We start from the raw sequence: 20,546 nt of genomic DNA, 5'->3' as shown, positions 1-20,546 counted from the left end.
AGAGACAATGTTAACGAGTGAAAATGCACCCATAATAAATATAAAATGAATTTACAAATTCCATAATATAGTCAGTAGTTTAACTGTCCAACCATTTGCTTCAACAACTGGAATTGTGATTTGTGCATCACTCATCATCCATTACCATTTGCACTTCCTGTGCATATAACTTTTGGCTAAACATATTGAAAATAGAGATATAGTAAATTGAAAAGAGTAATTGTGCATGAGCAAGAGATTTTACAGTAAATTCATGTTCCCAATAATACTTCAATCATTAACCACAAACGGTCATGTTTTCATAGTGCACCAAAATCATTGCCCATAAGCAAAAGATTTGCATCAAAAACATTTAAATTTTGTTAGTTTTGTGATTCTAACATTTTAATTTTTAATATAATTTAATACATATTTAAATTTATTCTTTTATAATATATTTATTTAATTTTTTTTAATGCATTCGTATGTATTGCTTTTATAAATATTTAAATTTATCAAATAATAGAATTTAAATGCCAGTGAGGTTAAATTGAAAATTAAAATTTAAGTATCTGTTACATTAATTTAAAAATTAAAAATATTTAAAAATTATAAAATATAATTTAAGTGTTTATTAATTAAATCAATAAATGTTATAGTGACTTAATAATCAAAATTTAAATTCTTAAATATTATTCCATAAAAAAAATAATGTCATTTTTATCAAATAAATTTAAGTGGAGAAAACAAAAAAGGGAAATTACAGGGTTAGAATTAGTCCATTCCCGTTGGAATATTTTTCTTCTTAATTGAACGCCAATTTTTGTACCCGCCAAAATCCACATAATGTATACCGACCAAGTTGGTAAAAATATATATAAGCTGTTAAACTTTAATTCAAATTTTAATATAGGTCCTTAACATTTGGAAAAGAGTTCAATTAGATCCTTCTAACTAGTCCATTTCCTTTGGATCTGACTATTTTTTTTTTGTTTTAATAATCATTTGATTTTGGATAACACATTTTCCTCCGTAGTATTTTTCTTTGGTAAAAATAGGCTTTCTTCGGTTGTAAATTTGACACTGCAACAACTGCATAAAAATGGTAAAAAAGCTTTCTTCAGTTCAGTAGATGCACCAGCCGACGCGTCAATTATAAAACGCACCAGAAGGTGATGATACGATCTCGCTCTCCCTCACCAAATTTAAACTCAAAATAACGTAAACCTCCTTTTATGTATAAATTTCAAAAGATTTTCCTTCTCCGAAAAAAAAAAGAAAAAAACTGAAAATAAATAGAGAGAGAAAAGCGGAGAGATCTGCAAGGGGAGAGAGAGAGACAACCTCAGTTTGCCTACGCAAACTAACACAACGCCAACACCTTCCTCCTCCTCCTCCTTCCTTGTCCCCTCCGATCTCAGCGTTTCTCTACTTTCCCCAATAATAAATAATTTTGATAAAAATCTTAGGGGTAGGGTTTCTTAATACCCTAAGATTTTTTTTATTTTTTTTATCGATTACGATTTTATCTTACCATTATAAACATTTTCAATTTATAGAACATTGCCTATTTTGCGCGATCTGAGTTCAATTTCCAACATTTTAAATTTTCCTATCTCTCGCGGGCATTGATGGTAATTGGTGATTATTAGTTAATTTCTTATTGGTGGATGATTTAATTGGATTTTGGAGGGGGTTAAATGGCGTCGGCTCAGGTGTTGCCGAGCTCACGGAAACAGGAACATCTCGAAGCCGGAAAACGACGGGTATTTTTTATGCCTGATTGTTTGACCGATTTCTTTTTCTTTTCTTATGTGCAGTTGTGATATTGTTATAATGTATTTTCAATTACTCGAATCAAATGTGTGAATTGACATAATTGTAATGCTTTGTTCGCTGTTGCTGTTAGAGTGGGTTAGTTATATGATCTGCATATAATTTCAGTTCTAGTGATGTATACATTATGTGGTTTTTTTATTGTTGTAGCTGGAGGAGTTCCGAAAGAAAAAGGCAGCAGACCGAGCCAGAAAAGCTGCAGCCACTAGCCAGCCTCTTGCTTCTTCTGTTGTTAGTGTAAATGAGAAACAAGCTTTAGAGAGTGAAATTGTACGGCTTACAGATTCAGATGGAGCTGGTACATCTGATGGACCAATTGAGGTAACTGTCAGCGGTACTACTTTAAAAGATGCAGATGCTATTCCTCCATCAATGAGTCATTACAAGGCACCTTTGGCAGATATACATGTGAATAGTCATGATTTTACAAGACCTAATGCTTCAGTTGCAGCAGATGCTAAATATGATATAGAGACTGATCAAATGAATAATGACACCGATACATATAGTGGAAGCCAAGATGGTGTAGTGCCATATGTGATCTTATCATCACGCCATTCTTCTATTCCACCACCATCACAAGAGAGTTTTAGTCAGTCTATTCCATTCCAGTCAATGGAATACAATACGTCTTTAAAGGATTATGCATTTACTGCACCCTCTCCACTGCAAACTAAGATTAGTAGTAATGCCAGCACATTGGTCACTGATGGTATGCTCTTCTCCTACTTTGAATTGTAATCGTATTCTCTTCCATATCTACCTTTCTATATGCATGGTTATGGACTTTCTATGATAGTCGAAATTTAGTGAAGGAATTTAAGCATCTCCATTTTTTGTTTTGTTGCTTTGTAGTGGACTTTATTCAACATAATAACAACTTGAGAGGCTTTAGTCTTGAAGTTGAGCAAGACAAGCATTTCAATGGTTCCTTGAGAAATGATTTTGGGGAAGCTAATTTTAGTATCTCACTTGGTGGTTTTCCTAGTGCATATGGTAAATCCATGCAAACATCTGATACCATTGGTTACGATTCAGATTCGAAGAGCTCCTCGAATCATACTCAATTACTTTCAGGAACCTCTGAACCTAATTCTAGGAGATCTCGTCCATCCTTCCTTGATTCGCTTAATGTGACTAGAGCTTCTTCAGGGACTTCCTTCCAACCTACTGAACTACAGAAGGAGTCATTTATGCCTGGTAAATCAAATGGCATGGGTGCACTAGACTCATCTACTTTTCAAAACCTATCAGTGGAGGCTCAAACTCTAGGACATCATCCAATGACATTTTCTGCCTCTAGTAACAGTGTTGAGATGTCAAATATTGATGAGAATAGTTGGGGGAGAAAGCATGAGTTTTATTCATCTAAACACAATGAAGATTTTGCTGCTTTGGAACAGGTACTTTTACTTTATATAGCTTTTGTTATATGGTGCTTGCTTTATTTGTGTATTTAATTTTTTACTAAAAAAAGTAAGCTGCTAGTAAAACGCTGTTTGTTTTTTTCTTTTTAAATTCAAATTTCATTACTTATTAAGTTACTTTTTATATTTGGTGTTTGATATATAGTAAATGTGTGGTGTGGTATAAGGACTCATGAACAGTACTACGTTGCATTATTTGAAATTTTAGCCGAGTAGAATATGCCAGAAAATATTGTTTACCTAGCATAATATTTGAGGGCGTGATGGGGCAACACATTGTGTTTGAGTATTTACTCTTATTATCTTTAGGGGTTTGAGCTTTTTTTCCCACCCTTTGTCACATTTTATTTAAGGTAAGATAACATGCATTTTAATGTGTAAGATGACTTGGACAGTCTGGCCTAAATCATGTTGGTTTCCTTGTTTCCTCTGAAGGCAGGGGTGTATGTGGGTTTGGAGGTTGGTTGATTGTACTTTTGATATAGCACTCTTGACAATATGTTCACCCATCTAGACTCTACAGATGCTGTTGAAAGCTTTTGAAACTACTGCGAAGCAAATTTGAAGAATTTGTTCTTAGTAAATATTTTTGTCTTATAAAACTAAGCATATGACATTTTGTTTGCACACATGTCTTTTTGTTATGATTGTTTGTCTGGTCGATGCTGTTTTTATGATTGTTGTCTTGGATTCTCTTTTACTGTCAGTTGTTTACCTTTGCTTCTGTTGTTCCATGTATAGCATATTGAAGACCTGACACAAGAGAAATTCTCTTTGCAACGAGCTCTTGAATCTTCTCGTGCTTTGGCAGAGTCCCTTGCTGCTGAAAATTCATCACTAACAGATAATTATAACCAGCAGGTAGCCTTTTAAAATGTGATATCTTCTGCTTTTGCAGGCTGTCTTTCAATATATTTATGAGCCCTTTATGTTTTTTTTTTATTTACTTGTTTGTGTATTTGTTCAACAGAGAAGTGCTGTCAACCAACTAAAATCTGATATGGAGAAATTGCAGGAGGAAATCAAGGTTCATTTGGTCAGTAGTAAATCTCTTGTACTTGCAGTTCCTTGTGCTTCTATCTTGTATCTATATGAAGGTCTCTACACATGCTTGCTTGCTATGTTACTATTTAGAGAACTTACTTTTCAGAATCACATTAAGACTTGGAGAGTAGTGGATCAAAGAATGACCTAACTTCTTGATACTCTCTGTACTATCTTGGGTTGTGAAATTGTATAGAGGAATGCCTTTTCTGCGATATCATTTGTGCTTCACTTAACTTAGGATGATTATTTGTGGATGCTATTGCTATGTGATTCTCCATGTTGCTTTTCTTCCCCTCACTCTCAATGCTTGCATGGCTCTAAATATTTCCTCCATTTTAAATACGGCATGTGCAATTGTTTGTATGCAGTAACTTACACATCTATTGCTTTGTGCTCATCGATGTTAGCAGGTGGAACTTGAGTCTGTCAAAATGGAATATGGAAATGCTAAACTTGAGTGTGATGCTTCTGATGAACGAGCCAAGATATTGGCTTCTGAGGTTATTGGCTTGGAAGAGAAGGTATTCAATTTCTTTGTTATGCTTTTTTCTACTTGTATTCATTGTCTTTGGAGGTAACGGTTTGGTTCGTGCTCTTTGCCTAAAAATTTGGACTTTCTAGAATCTGAGCTCAAATGCTGAAAATGGCAGTGGATCCTGTTTAGTATTTACAAGGAGTTAACGTACCCTGTTCAGAATGTAATTACTATTCTTTCTCCTCCTATGTAAGTCTGAAATTGGAGTATGCTATTGACCTCAGCATATGTATGAAGGTCATGTTTTTACACTTGTGTCAGTTTTGACACAACTTTATTTTATAGGATCTATGCTAAAATACTGTTTGACAATAGTTGTTTGATTGTGAACATCATTGGTAATTTGGTTCTGTTTTTCAAGAAATCGAATCATGCTGAGATTATGAGACCTTATCTCCTAGATATAGTTTTATTGACTGAACCTATTAATGGTCCTCACTTGATCAGATGTGTGTGATTATGCACATTGGAGTTGTTCTCATGACCAGAAAGATTAAACACACTAGCGCGCACACAAATATATCATATATCCCATTTTTTTGAAATATGCATTGGCTACTACTCCTTGCCTTAAGTGGTGCAACTGATTCATGTAGGCACTCAGATTAAGGTCTAACGAACTAAAGCTGGAGAGGCAATTGGAGAATTCACATGCTGAAATTGCCTCATACAAGTATGCGTTTCCTTTTAGTTTGACTGAATAAAGTGCAGTTTCAGCTGAATAAATTTGATGACCTTTGACTGACAGCTACAACCTGTACTGAGTTTTGCAGAAAGAAGATATTGATCTTAGAGAGAGAGCGTCAAGACTTGCAATCAACAATCGATGCTCTTAAAGAAGGTAGATGATGCTCTTGCGTTTCTTTAGAACATTCATAGGATGTGATGTGTGTGCCAGAGTGGGATGAGGATTGCATGTGTATGCCGCAGGTGTGCGCGCTTTGTGGGGCACATATGCATATATTAGATTGATAGTGGTAGATGTTACTTTATTTTTTATGATGGAAATCAATAATTCTACCCCTTTTTTCTCTTAATGTGTACTATGAAAGTGAGGAATGCAGGAAAGGGGGGTCTGTTACGTTTCTTAGGCATCTAATTTTATAGAAATTTAAATATGTACTACAATTAAATAGAGTATTTATGATAAACAGTCATCAGCACTTCATTTCCATTTAAATCTCTTTTTATACCCACTAATCTATTATTTTCACACCACCAGTTTGTTCTTTAAAGACATTTGTTTTGATTCTCATTAATTGGTGGGTAATTTTTAAAAAATAGATTGTCTCTATTTGAATTGGGCCTGTTCATTGTTCAAATGCATAACTATTCAAAAATAGAATATGCATCGTTCCATGATGCCTTGATAGTGTTACATATCTTTAGGACAGCTTGTTAATTAGTCGAAACTATTGAATGAAGGGATTTATAGTTACCACGCAGGTTTCTCTTGTTTTATGTTTTAATAATTGTCAATTTTATGATACAGAGAAGAAATTGTTGCAATCTAAGTTACGGAAAGCTTCAGCAAGTGGAAAGTCTCTTGATATTAGCCAGAATTCTGGCAATAAAAAGGACATGTCGACATCTACAGAAGATTTAGGTAAAAACAAATGAATACATGTTCTAGATGCAACTATGCCTTTCTCTTTATGGCTCTTGCATACCTTTTAACTTGTGGACCAGAAGTTCAAAGTTCAGTCTAAAGAACTTTCTGGAATCAATGCAAGATTGGGTCGCCCTTCTTGGTTATAAAATTATTGATTTCACTTTCCTTCAAGTTTAACATAATTGTTTTCATGTTGACTTGGGAATAACTTTCATGCATCTGATTCTTATGAAATAGATGGACTTGCTGAAGTAAGATGTTGTTGTCATCAGTAGATTCTGTTCTATGGTTTTGATCCGTATGTAGTTCTAGATTTGAGTATATTCATTATTGAAGACGCTTCCGATTGGGATGCCTGGACCTAAAATGCTACATCCTGGGTGCAATTGGTTGTCCATGATAACCTATTGGTAAATGGGTGAGGTATCTCAGTCTTGCATGTAGATATTAGGGATTTACATTATTGAGTCAATCTAGTTTATATTGTTATCTCTATGACCATGGTAACTGCTGGGCAGTTTCTTTATAGTTTGTTGATGACCATGTCCGTGGTTACTTTTCTTTGGAATTCTTGGCTTCTCATCTTGATGCAAATTGCTGATGGCATTCCAGACCCTTGCAACGAGGAAACAGTTGATACTACAGCTCTTATCGGAAATGATATCCCCATTCATCCTGAAAATGGACAGTCAAATCTTGAAGTCTCAACTGTTCACATTCCTGCAGATCAGATGAGATTGATTGAGAATATCAACACATTAATTTCTGAGGTTCGGTAGCCCTTCCAAAATCCTTTTTCCTTATTTTTAATTTGCTCTCCTGCCAGCCCACCCACCTCCACCAAAGAAAAGAAGAAGAAGAAGTGCTGGAGCAGTTGAACTACACCTCAAATAGTGAAATTAAGAAATTTCTCTTTTATGGTACAGTTAGCACTGGAGAAGGAAGAGCTGATGCAAGCTTTGTCATCTGAGTCATCTCAATGTTCCAGATTGAAGGTAATTCTTAAGCTGAATTTAACTTTTCACTTGGTGATCTAGTGGATTATACTAGTTATGAAGAGGTTGATTTGATATCTATGCCAATGTTGGGTGGTGTGTTTCTGATTTATTTTTGATGGAACAGTGTTCTTTTGAGTATGTTCATCTTGTTTGCTTGTGTTAACCATCAGAGGCTTTTACTTTTGAACAAATGTAGGATTTAAATAACGAGCTGTCACGTAAACTTGAGGCTCAAACTCAAAGATTAGAGCTTTTGACGGCTCAAAGTATGGCAAATGAGAATATCCAGGCAAGGTTACCTGATTCTCATGCCATGCAGGAGACTACTACGTATGCAGATGAGGGTGATGAGGTATGATAACTAGTAGCAAGCGTATGTGTCATTAAGATTGGTTTTGTAGTTTTCCTAGTGTCAGGTTAGAAATAAAATTTTTGAAGAAGAAAACTGTAAAGGATTTTTTTACACCCATGTGTGGGCTACTCACTAGTGTACGAACTTGTTCTTCGCATAGGTGGTGGAAAGGGTTTTGGGGTGGATAATGAAGCTCTTTCCTGGAGGTCCATCAAGACGAAGAACCAGTAAACTTCTTTGATGTGTTGGATTAGGATTGCTCATCGAATGCTCAAACTGCGTTTGTTTCCTACCCTTGTTTTGGCCACGCGGAGGAGGTTGTAATTTGTATATTTTGAGTTAATTATACCATCCATATTTTTTTGTAAAACAAGAAAAGAAAAAAAAGACAAGTGTTTTTAAGAGGCCTTCCAATTGATTTAGCAAATTTAGTTGTCATTTTTTTGACAGATGACAATAAGAAAATCCCTTGTTGCTGTAACTACTATAATGTTTAGACAGCAAATTCAGTGGGACGTGTGTTTATACTATGGAAGGGATTGAAAGCACTGAATTATAGACAGAAATGAGAAACTGTAGTGTGCAGTTGTTAGTTTATTGCCTATAGTACTCGCCAAGGTGTTTATGATCGTACTCAGCCAAGGTGTTTATGATCCTACACATATTAGTACAGTATACAGGGGCCTTTTATTTTGCAATTATGGCATGACATTCTTCAAAAACTTGCTTTAAAACAAACATTGTACTTCTTGTTGTGTGGACATATAGATTTGATGGCTATTTATACTTTGACAATCTCTTTTCGGGACTAGAGCTTTTCTAGAGCTAATAACATTTACTTTTTATAAGGTATACTTATGGGTTTCTTTTAGATTCTGGATAACTGTTTTTTATTAAATAATTATATTAAAGTATTTGATAAAAATTTAAAATTAAGTAAAAAATCAGCTGCTATTTTAGGATTTTTTTATTAACTGATAGGTTATTTTGTTTCTTATTTATTTGAACGTTATATTATTATTATTATTATATAATTAAATTTTTATTTTTAAAATAATTTTTATAAATATTTTTAATAATAAATATATTTTTTAAAAATTAATTATAATATTTTTATTATAAAATATATTTATTAATTTATTTTATTAAATATAATATAATAAAATAAAATATATTTAACGATAAATTATATTTTTAATAATATTTTTAATAATCAATAGAAATTGAAGTGCGTACTGTGCCATTCATGCAAAAATCAGGCTTAACTAACTTATGCTGGATATAACAATGTACCTTAAGTAGACTGGATATAACAATAAAGCTGGAATAAAGTCTAAATAGGCCCTTGAACTCTTCGACCGGGGTTAAATATATCCTTTTAATTTTTTTGAGTTATTTTAATCCAAAACTTGGTGCATTTGAATTTTTCTTTTGACAAAGCGTTACACTTACTTTATATTATTAATAAAAAAATTTATTTTGAAATTATTAATAGAAATGGTTAAAAAGAAAATAAAAACAAAAATCTTAACCAAACAAAATATCCTACCCCCCAAATCTTATCTAAACTCAAATTTTATCTAAACAAAATCTACTCAAACCACCAGAATAAATAAAAAAGTTTAGAGTTCATCAGAAGATTTTGGCAACAATGAGGTAGAAAGGGATGTTTATGGCGACGACATGGGCAATTTTGGAGTCTCAAGGAGATTTTAGAGTTCATAAAAACTGAAAGTAAAGGCCAATTTAAAGGCAACCAAAAGTTGTAAAATGACTCAACACCTTTAGAGTGGGCGACGACGTTTGCATCTCCGACAGTGGGCGATGACGGTTGCATCTCCGACAATGGGCGATGACGGTTGCATCTCCGAAAGTGGGCCAAACGTTTGAGGCAGTGTTGGTGATATCAACGATGACTACAATGACAACGATTAAAGCATCATTGGGTGGCCGATGATGACGGATAAGGCGACGACAGGGGTCGTTGACCTTGGTCCAGCGCGTCTTCTTGCTGAGTTATATTTTTTTTATTGTTGTTGTTTGTGGTTTTGTGATGGTTGAAATGAAACCGGACGGATTTGAGAAGGGATGCATCCGCCGCTGCCATTAATAATGCAAGCAAGATGTTCGATAAAATGTCTCAAATGTTTTGATAACTTGCACTAGTCATAAAGGCAGTTTTTTTTTTTGTTTTCTTAACGAGAAGAGTTGTTGTCGTGATGATCTTCTTGTTGTTAGTGTTACCGTTGTTGGGTGGAGATTGTTGAAAATTTGAAAAATAAATTTGCCGGTGGGATGATGATAGAAAGATTTAGTTTTACTTTTAATTGTTTATTTTATGTTAATAATTAATTAAAAAAAAAAGTTTTATTCTTTTTTTTTTTCTTTCTTTCAGGCGTTTATAACTGAGAGTGCAATTTAATTTAATTTTTATTTTTTTTAAAAAGAGCCTAAATGAGCCAAAAATACTAAATTTTAAATTAAAATAATTTAAAAAGATTAAAAGGATTTATTTGGCTCCGCCAAATACCTATTTAAGAAAACGTGCTACAATTGTGCAAGTTCAAACAAAATTGTCCTTCTTCTTGAAGAAATATTTCTGAAACTTTAAAATCTTCTACTTTCAGTAAATTGTAAAGGATTGCTTTTCTTGTGATTTTCCTGTAATAATAATTTAATTAAATTGAATTGAAATATTTTATTTTGATTAATTAGCTTTGATTGAGGTTGGTATTTGAAATTTTATGGTTTTAATTAATTAGTTTTGATTGAAATTCGAATTTGAGATTGACATTCAAATATGAGATTTCATAGTTTTACGATATTTTAATGTCTGTTGAATTATGTTTTATTAATGAATCGAAATAATTTTAAATTTTTTAATAATATATATTATGAAAAGATAAAATTTGTTAAAAGAATAATATCACAGAAAGGAAACTATTAGAAACAGGAAAAGAATTTTGATTAAGCATCTCATTTGCACTTTCCTTTCATCATGTCTTCTCTAATTCACGTTAATACTTAATTTAAAGAAAAAATAGAAAAAAAATGTATACGTCGTCGTATAGTATTTAGTTTGTTTAGCGCCACAAAAATCCACATCCATATATTTATATATATATATATGTGGTGCACAGCTTTCTCTCTCTCTCTGCGCTGTGCGAAATGAGTTCTGTAATCTGTAAGCTCTCACTGCCCACCTTCATTTCCTCTTCATACTCTTCTTCTAAAGGTAAGCCAGTTGCCATATCTATCTCTATATAACTATTTAGTCTCTTGTTTAGCTTGAGCTAATATATTTACATATGTGTGTCTGTGTTTTCTGTTATAGCAGATACCAACTCCAACTCCTCGAACAAGTCAGTGAAGCTAAGAGAAGACTGGAGGCAACGCTCCAGACCCATCCCACCTGGCGGCACATATCCTGCAAAGGATCATTGCAGGTCTTCTAGTTTTCTCTTACTCAATCTTTCACATGTTTCTTTCGTGTTTGTTTTATGTATTCTTTATTTTCTTTCTGTTTATGTTAATTTCTATTTCTTTCTTGTACAGTCGATGTGGATTATGTGATACCTATTACATTTCCCATGTAAGGAATGCTTGTGCCTTTCTTGGAGACGGAATGTCGAGAATTGAAGTAAGTTGTTTATGTTGTGTTCCCTCTCTCTTCTTTTTTTTTTTTTTTTTTGAGAGAAGTCCATTCTTACGTAGGAATGTTGTTGATGAAGTGGATTGTGAATATGTTTTAGTCTTATCATGCATCACCCTTTTTATCAAATGCATTGTATGAGCAATTAAGAAGTCGTTGCTTGTAAGTGTTTGTAAATAATGGTCTCATTCAGGGTTTGGAGGCTGTTGTTCATGGTAGAGGGAGAAAGATAGATTCTTCAGATGAGATGTATTTAGGGGTCCATGAAGAGTTGTTGTATGCTCGTAAAACTAAGCCTGTTGAAGGTATGCCTTTCTACTAAAATACTGCTAAATTGAAGTTTCTCCTATGTTTAATCTTTTATTGGCCTTTACTGGTTCATAAATGATGACTATGCCTTCATGTTTCCCTTTATTTTGTTCAAATTAGACAATTGTAACTCTAGAAATTCAATGGAACAATTAAGAATCTTCTATATCAAAGTAATTGCTTATTATCATTAATCTATGTTGATTTTATTCGAAGAATCTTGATTGGGCGAGACTTGGAGAGTAATTGGTAGGTTTTTATAAAGGTTACCAGCGAGATTATTTTGGTGATGGAAATTCTTCAATGCATATACCTCACCTGAGTATTTAAGATGTGCTTGTTCTTTAACCTTAATAGTCATTTTTTTTATTGTACTAAATATGCCGTTCGAACCAAATTTTGCAAGTTATATCCTTTTGCCATGAGCTTGTATTTTATATAGACTTCTGCTGAAAACTAACCACCACTCCTAATTTAATTTCTAAAGTAGATGATGACTGCTGCAGTCTAAGGATCATTAATGCAATGTTTTTTATTTATTTATAATACTACTACTTTTTATTTAACCAAAATGGGGAAAAGCATGAAATTGAGACACATGCCCTGTTAATTATATGTTCTGCGCATATCTTGTATTGCAGGAGCTCAATGGACAGGAATTGTGACTACCATTGCCATTGAAATGCTGAAAGCTGACATGGTTGATGCCGTTATATGTGTACAGAGGTGGGATTGCAAATTTGTACTACATGAATAAGCAAAGCTGATTGTATAGAATTCTTAGTGCTGCTGTTGATTGTGTAGCTCATGAACTTTTTGTCTGTTTTTCTGTTTGTTGCTGCAGTGATCCAGAGGACAGGCTCTCCCCAAGGCCTGTGTTAGCCAGGTTTAGGATCACATGTTTTATTTTGGAGAATGGCCTTCTCTACTTTTTATTTAATATTTTCATTTGCTTGTTTACATAGGCTTTTCATTTTTACCGGAGATTTTTCTCTCTTGTTTCTTAATAGGACACCTCAGGAAGTTCTAGCTGCTAAAGGAGTCAAGCCAACATTATCTCCTAATTTAAATACCCTTGCATTGGTTGAGGTGCTTTGCACTATGCTTATGGAATCACTCAACGCTCTTATTTTACTCTCTCTCTCTGCTTGCAGGGTTACCTGTATTTAACTTTTTCTTTTCCTCCCAATTCCTGGGGAAAGGGATTTAGTTTTGTATTCATGGCCCTCATACAGGAATACCCTAACTGTGCAAACTAACCAATCCAGTTGGTCACCCTTTATTAGTTTGTCTTTTCTATCTTTGGACTTCATATGTTTTAAAGGATAAGAAAACTCAATCTATATGTTATACATTGAGTTCCTTTGCAGCCGCAGTTATAAATATACAGTCCTCTTTCATAAAAGGTTCTGATGGGACACTGCCCTTCTTTGCAAACTTGGAACTTTCCCTCTTGTGCCTTTGGAGCTGATACCATCAGGGATCACCTGGAACATCTAAGTTAAATTAGTGATGATTTGGTTAGCCATATGCATTAGACTGATCTGAACATGTTTATAAGTGGAAAGAAGAAACTAAAATAAGGGTATATCTGGATCCATGAATAAATTACCACGTTTATTCCAATAAGTGTTGCACTCCATGACTTTTAATATTTAATGTTGTATATCGAAGGTGATTTTGGCTGCAACATTTAAGTCTCTATGCAGAAGGCCGTCTTGTTCATAATTATTGTCTGATTGTAATCTTTCTCTTCTGTCATGAAATCTCGTGTTACTTCAAAATTTAGTGAGGCAAATGACCATTTTCATCTTCTGACCAGGCTTCTGGTGTGAAGCGTCTTCTTTTCTGCGGTGTCGGTTGCCAAGTGCAGGGTATAACTAAATTGTCCTCTGGAAATTATAACTTTTTGGTTTTATTTTCCCCTTTATTGTGACTTGTACTATTATAATGCAGATTGATTTCTTAAACTGCAGCATTAAGATCTGTGGAGCACCATTTGAACTTGGAGAAGCTTTATGTATTGGGGACCAATTGTGGTAATCTGAAGCTTTAAATTCCTTCTGTTTGAATCCGCCAAATTTGTAATATGCCAGTGGTTGGACTGGAACACTGTTATCTACTTTTGAAGAGTAAAATAGACTTGTATATGATGGCCATGAAATCATGTCGGATGCAAGTTTAATAGTTGAAGATGCAGCATATGGCCATTCTCTAAGAAAAGCATACCTTAGAATAAGGAAAAGGAGCCACTCCAAGTGCTGTTCTGCATGCGGATATTGGTGAAACTTTCTAGTTTAATGCTAAAGCATCCAAATTTGGTCTACATAAGTATGAAGTTAAAACAATTTAAATTTCTTCTACATTTCTGGTTTTGGGTGGACAATGCATGGCTTAGCTCTATTTAACTTTTATTTATTTACCAATATTCCCACAAATTTAGGTTGTAACAAACACTTAATTTTCAACAGTGGATAATGGAACTCGAGAAGGGCTTGATAAATTTCTAAAGGCTGCAAGTGATGAACCAGAAACGGTTCTTCATTACGAGTTTATGCAAGATTACAAGGTTTCTGCCGATTCATCCTTTGACTTGGACACCGTATTCTACTACCTATATGTTCTGTGATCACTGAACTTTATGTTATGGCCTACTTAGCCATTGGAAGAGCAGAGAACAAACACAAGTGTTCTTTGATTGTGGGTTTAATATATTCCTTAGTATTCAGGAAGATATTTTGCTTTCATTTTGCCTAGCTAATAAAAGGAAAAATGAACAGATGGCCGGTGGAGGGAGGAGATACATAGTGTTGTTTTTTGCAAGATGACTTTGTTATATCAGAAAGTATGGTAATCTTCTGAATGTTTTTCTGTTGTCTCAAGATTGATACTGTTTTGTACCCTTGTAGGTCCACTTGAAGCACTTGGATGGTCGCATTGAAGAGGTAACACTTTCCCTCTACCTTGAGCTTAATCTAACTTTCAAAATATTTTGCTGCTTCATCTCTTTTCCGATCTTAACTAAAGCAGGTTCCTTATTTCTGTCTACCAGCCACTGATTTAGTTGATGTTATTGCTCCATCTTGCTATAGGTAATTCTTTGTTCTCTGTATATTAGATGCATTACACTGAATAATCAAAGTATATTTTTTCTCGCTACTGGAGGATATTATGCGCAATTTGATGGGACAATTTACTTTTACGATGCCAATGTTATCTTGAAGGAACTTCACAACCAGCTAATTAGTTCGGCACTTGATATTTCAATTACTGAAGGTTTTGTTTTTGCTCTGCAGCTGTTTTGACTACACAAATGCTTTAGCGGTGAGTTTCTGTGAACCTACTTGAATGAACATTCCATCTTCTCTGATTTTGTCATAACCCCTAACGTTATAGTACGGCAATTTATATTTCAGCTACATCAATTTAGTTTTGCATTTTGGATGTGAGCAACTTTTCTGCCACAAAGATTACTTGCAAGAGCGTAGAAGAAAATTTTATGTCTTTTTTGCTAATATGACTGGGTGTTGCTTAATGCTTGACTTCTATATCCAGGATCTGGTGGTTGGGTATATGGGTGTTCCAAAATATGCTGGAGTTAGCATGACGCAGCATCCACAATATGTAACAGTCAGGTAAGATAATATAAAAACTATGCTGACAGCTTCTAACTTAACTTTTTTTTTTTTAATCATTTGTTATTGTTTTCCTACAAGCAACTGATTCTTCCAACCTATATTTCTACGTCCAAATTGTAGGAACGACAGAGGGAGAGAAATGCTGGATTTGGTGAGAGGTCTTCTGGAGATTACTCCAACAATTAGTAGTGTAAGAACCTTTGCTAATCCTGTCTGGTTACTTTAGCTACCTTGTGAATGACTTAGGAAGATGAGAAATACTTGCAGGGTGACAGGAGACCATTTGTTATGGAAACTGTAAAGGCAGATGACAATGCTAAGTTGGGTATGTATTGACATTCTTGTCATTATTTTGTATAAATATTCTTATGCACATTGAGACTAAGCTTGGGGTTCTCACGTCTAAATCATCGTATCATTTTTCATCAGGGAAGGGTCCTTCTCAATCTGCACCCAAATTTGTTGGGAACTTTTTAGCTTTTATACTAAACTTGGTAAGGTGTCTTCTTTGGTGATACATTTAGTGGTAGTGCAACTGAGATGAATATTTATATAATGACTTTTCTCATTGGAATCAGATTGGCCCAAAAGGTTTGGAATTTGCTCGCTATTCACTAGACTACCATACCATCAGGAACTATTTGTATACAAACCGTGCTTGGGGAAAAGCAAGGTATAGTTAAGCGAACCACGGGTCTGCTGATAGTGCATTGAGATCACTCTTAATATTTAAAACTTGTAAAATATGCAGAGCTGAGAGGCATACACCTTCTTATGCTAAGAAAATTGTGGAAATGTACAACCAGAATGGCCAAATCGATCAGATGCTACAGAATAAGTGACTACCAGACTCTGCCATGTATGTGATAAAATGTTCTTTGTAGCCTAGTGTGGTTTGGAAATTACGGTTTCTGGATCTGACAGTTGAATGTATGTTTGGCCATCAGAGCCATGTAAAATTTTGTAAAAATTAGCTTGCACCATCAAATACCCACTTCCTTCTCATATTTATTTAGTTTAGTCGACAGCTGAGAAGTCTGATCCAGTTGTGCGACAACTGAAGCAAATATCTCACTTTAATGTCCTGCGGAATGTTGATCATTTTACTTTGATATAATTGAAGATGAATATCTATTGTTCCCCACAACATAATTGTCTTGTTTTATAATTGTCTAATAAATCGAGGGTAACTCCAAATTACTTCTTTTGGACACAAAGGAGGAAGAAAATCAGGAGATTCCTAATCAGGATGCTTTCAGTTTGGACATATTCTTTCAGTTTTATGGAGCTAATTGGTGGTGTGCAGAATGCTACTTATCTGTCATATTTGCAGTGCTAAAATCACTTTCAATTGATTCTTTGTCTGCCTATTTAGCCATTGTATGTTGGAAGGATGTGGTTCGGATTCAAAAGATTAATGTAAAAAGATAAGGGAAGAAGATGCTCATGCATTCTCACAGAAAATATTTTAAGCAACCAGACGTGACATTCAATTTACCACATGATCTGGTCATAATTGTCTCTAATATCTTCACTTAGCTCCTGCATAGAGTCTCCCCACCTGGATAGTTTCTTGAGACAATATCTAATCATTTAAAGAAAAACACTTATATTTTTTTCTTGCTTTAAATATGTTCTTAGATGTTATGGGTACGTAGTGGCTACTGCAGTCATGCTTCATTATTTGTTGCAATAATAATAATAATAATAATTGTATAGACAAATATAATGAAGGGTTTAGTACTTTGTCTACCAAGTGTATTAATACCTCTGCAGCCCTGCCATTCTAGGAATCTTCTTAGTATTAGTTGATGAGTACCAGACTATTCTTGATTGCCGATTAGCTTATTCTTCAACTTCTTAAAGGCTCCTGACCAGTTATGCATCACCTATTTCCTCTGGTTCGTGCCACTAAGGATTGGGAATCGCCTATTTCCAGCTAAGTGGATTAAAAGAACAAAAAAAGAAAATCTGTTCCCCTAGCTAGCTTGGCTAGTGTGGTCACTGAAATTAAAAATACCAAAAGCTTACTATGGTTAGTAAGGAGCAAGTTACATGAAGTCAACTCCAACAGTTTAGTAGCTTTTTCCAGTTTGGCAGTCCGAAGCAACTATGAATAGACAGAGAGACTCCTACCTACAAGACTCAAAAAAGTTTCCCTTGTTTTGACTATCCAGCAAATTCTGGAGCTCGAACCATTTAGGATGACTTGGGTCAAGTTAAAAATATAGAGTTATATATATGTTATGCCTTCAAAATCATTGAGCTAGGCCGAAACCAAAACCTTTTGACATTACATTTTCCAAATTAGCTAATTTTATTGATTAATTGAGTTAGTTTGTCTTCTTTTTTTTTTTTCTTTGGGCGTGTATAACCATACAATAGATATCTCTCTTTGTGCATATGTAATAAGGCACGTTCGCCTTCATTGCATGTATTTTTTCCTTTCCCAAGAGAGGCAAGTCCTTGGACCCGACAATCAAGCCAAGGCATAGGTCAATGTGCAGATTACATCTGTTGCCTAATTATATTTTATTAAGCAAGAACACTATAGAGGAAAATGACTTGATGCCCGCATCCGGTCATGTTTTTTTGTCAAAAGTTAGGAGTACAAGTACAAGCATACTGCATAGAGAAACTAAACTCCAGTCAGCTATGTTTTCATGGTATATACATTGTAATTCTGAACTAACAAATTGGCTCCCTCAAGGCTGGAAAGGTGAGAGGTACTCCTGGCTCATGGCATGAGAGCATACTACCAAACAAGTTCTGATCAAGTCCAATAAACTAGTAAATGGATAGGCTTTGAACCCGAGTCTCTCTTAACACATACACCCTAAAGAGTCATAATAAAAACCTGCGCATTTTACATAGGATTGGACTCAGAATTACTGTTGAGCAGTACCAATTTACAATAATGAGAAGATATATATATATATATATATATATATATATATATATATATATACGTACACATGTATCTCACAAGATTTAGAACAAGTAGGGATGGGCTTTAAATGTGAAACTAAGAAGAGATATAAGTAAGGCGGAGGCCACCCCCATGTGTTTTGTCATTTCTTGGTAACTGTGATGTCTAAGTAAGAGGTTGCAAGACTCTGATAAAAACACTAAAAATTTCTAGACGAATTAGACAGAAATACAGTTGTAATTTTAATGTTGTACTCAAGAAAGTAATGCAATTTCCAAACTGTCAAATCTTTGCTCCTTTTGCTAAAAACAAGTTGACAGAACAGAAGAAGCAAAGATAGAATTTGCTATTGTAATTAACTTGAATATATATTTCAAAGAATACAAATTACAAAAATAAAATATGCTTCTGAGTATGTGGTGGTGATGAAAGTTTAAAAAGAAGAATGAAGTTTAGGTTTGTGCATGTGAATCAACAGTATGGTATTCATGTGGCTTGTCTTCACTTTCACTTAAAACATATTTCTTTTCTTCTCAAAAAATAGTTAGGCATTTTAATATTATGACAATATTTGTAGCTGAAATAGAGCAGAAAGGGAAAAACTTGCATAAAGAAGTAGCAAAAGTCTGGCTGCATATGGATAAGTGTTAGTGCTGGAGACTAAACTTGCAACTTTGCTGTTTGGTACAGGCTTTTCTATCCTTAATTCTGTGGATGCAGCTGTTTCTATGTATATAAAAAAAATTTATGTATGTGTAAAGATAATGGTTATAGTAGTGGTGGTGGTGAGATGTGTTTGAAAGGCATGGAATGGAAGTCATACCGTAACATATAGACGTAGTTTCCATCAAGTTTGCAGACAAACTTGTAGTGATTCCCAGCTCACAAGACCCGGCTTAGGCTTAATTTTCAGCCTCTTAACTGAGACTCTAACTCTTATTTTCATAATTTTGGAGATAATTTAAGCACTATATATAGTATCACAGTTTTGAATATAACATCAATACCACTAGATCAAAGCTTTTTGTTATTTAGTTTCATGACAAAAGTGGAGCTAAAGTCTCAAGTTATATTACTTTTAAACAGTTTGGAAAGTTGAAGTATGTGTGTATATAATAGAGGAGTTGAGGACCCTTCTCTCTTTTTCATGTAAATACAAAAAATTGGCATGTTTTAATCCCTAAAGGAGGTGGTAGTGGCAGTAGTGGGTGCAATTAAGGTGCTTGTAAAGCTGTGTTTGAAAGAGAACGGAATGGCTATCTTTCTTTTAAAATACCAGAGTCTTTATATATGGGCTAAAACAGTATATGCATATGGCGAATATAAAGACTAGCTAACATTTTGCTACTCAGTTAAAAATCAACTCATTGCTTGTCTTTCTTTTCTTTTATAAACCTGAAACTGGAACTAATAATAAGTTCATTAATCGTACTACTACTATATATTACTTGTAAAACATGTTGGTATTATACGAGATTCATATATGATGTTGAAAATCTCTGTTAGAAGGAGTTTGGTAAGTTGAAAATGCACGAACTCACTAGAATATGCAGAAATAAGCTTCTCTCATTACGTTGTGTTTTAGAATCATATGTCAAACGTTAGAACCATAATTCGTGATGTGATCTAAAACTTTCTAAAGGGGCATCTCATGAATTTTGAATCATATTGTTACTTCTGAATTTAATTACTTATGAATCCTTAAACCAGGCGTGAAAAATATTTCCTGCAGAAGAGAGCTTCACTGCATTTTCCACATACAAGACTCTCCTTTCTTTCTCATTAGTGGGCTCATCCATGTGCAAGGCAATATGCAAACAACTCCAAACCAATCCACTGTTCTTTAAAAAGAATTGTAAAAAGGAAAGAAGAGAACATTGTTTTATGTACAAACCAGTCAGAGTCAGGAATCAGGATCACCATGGAGAGATATTGTCTTGTTGGAAGATATAATGGACCTGGGGTCCACAATATTTATTGGGCCCTATGTGGGCCACCATTGGAGATATAGCCCATCAGTTATATTTATTACTCAGAAGACCACAGAGAGAAGAAGAAGATGATAGGAGGTTTTCCATTCCATTTGACTTATATTATTAAACAAGAAATTACACCATAAAATATACAAATTACTTTTAGCCAGTTACAGCACTGATGTTGTTTGTTAGGTTAATTTTTCATACCTTTTTTTTTTCAGCTATTCAGTAAAGATTTCATTTAAATTGTTTTACA

General features: G+C 34.2%; 2 protein-coding genes across 5 annotated transcripts; both read left to right on the top strand.

Annotated features, from left to right (window-relative positions):
* The first annotated feature begins 1,036 nt into the window (after window positions 1–1,036).
* LOC8265682 (protein BLISTER) lies at window positions 1,037–8,383 on the top strand. Of its 4 annotated transcripts, XM_048379791.1 has the most exons (14): window positions 1,044–1,745; window positions 1,966–2,527; window positions 2,671–2,811; window positions 2,893–3,218; window positions 3,984–4,103; window positions 4,213–4,278; window positions 4,697–4,810; window positions 5,421–5,497; window positions 5,598–5,665; window positions 6,317–6,430; window positions 7,049–7,206; window positions 7,363–7,431; window positions 7,631–7,786; window positions 7,947–8,383. In XM_048379791.1, the coding sequence occupies exons 1-14, from the start codon at window positions 1,680–1,682 to the stop codon at window positions 8,025–8,027; spliced, it is 2,118 nt and encodes a 705-aa protein (XP_048235748.1). In that variant the 5' UTR covers window positions 1,044–1,679; the 3' UTR covers window positions 8,028–8,383. The 4 variants fall into 4 exon arrangements, with proteins under 4 accessions (XP_048235749.1, XP_048235748.1, XP_048235746.1 ...); XM_048379789.1 differs by having other exon boundaries at window positions 2,671–3,218; XM_048379790.1 differs by having other exon boundaries at window positions 1,046–1,745; window positions 2,671–3,218; window positions 4,700–4,810.
* A 2,501-nt stretch (window positions 8,384–10,884) lies between these two features.
* On the top strand, window positions 10,885–16,392 carry LOC8265683 (7-hydroxymethyl chlorophyll a reductase, chloroplastic). Its single transcript, XM_002518144.4, has 19 exons — window positions 10,885–11,021; window positions 11,124–11,232; window positions 11,342–11,426; window positions 11,632–11,743; window positions 12,389–12,473; window positions 12,592–12,633; window positions 12,758–12,836; window positions 13,570–13,621; window positions 13,724–13,786; window positions 14,219–14,316; window positions 14,657–14,692; window positions 14,778–14,839; window positions 15,044–15,071; window positions 15,303–15,382; window positions 15,506–15,575; window positions 15,653–15,710; window positions 15,815–15,879; window positions 15,964–16,058; window positions 16,137–16,392. Exons 1-19 carry the CDS (start codon window positions 10,955–10,957, stop codon window positions 16,225–16,227), a joined length of 1,377 nt encoding a protein of 458 aa, XP_002518190.1. The 5' UTR covers window positions 10,885–10,954; the 3' UTR covers window positions 16,228–16,392.
* Window positions 16,393–20,546: the final 4,154 nt, after the last annotated feature.

This window comes from Ricinus communis, chromosome 9 (genome assembly GCF_019578655.1).
Source record: "Ricinus communis isolate WT05 ecotype wild-type chromosome 9, ASM1957865v1, whole genome shotgun sequence".
NCBI lineage: Eukaryota > Viridiplantae > Streptophyta > Magnoliopsida > Malpighiales > Euphorbiaceae > Ricinus > Ricinus communis.
Note: the sequence above shows the minus strand (reverse complement) of the source record. Positions and strands in the feature narration are given on the sequence as shown.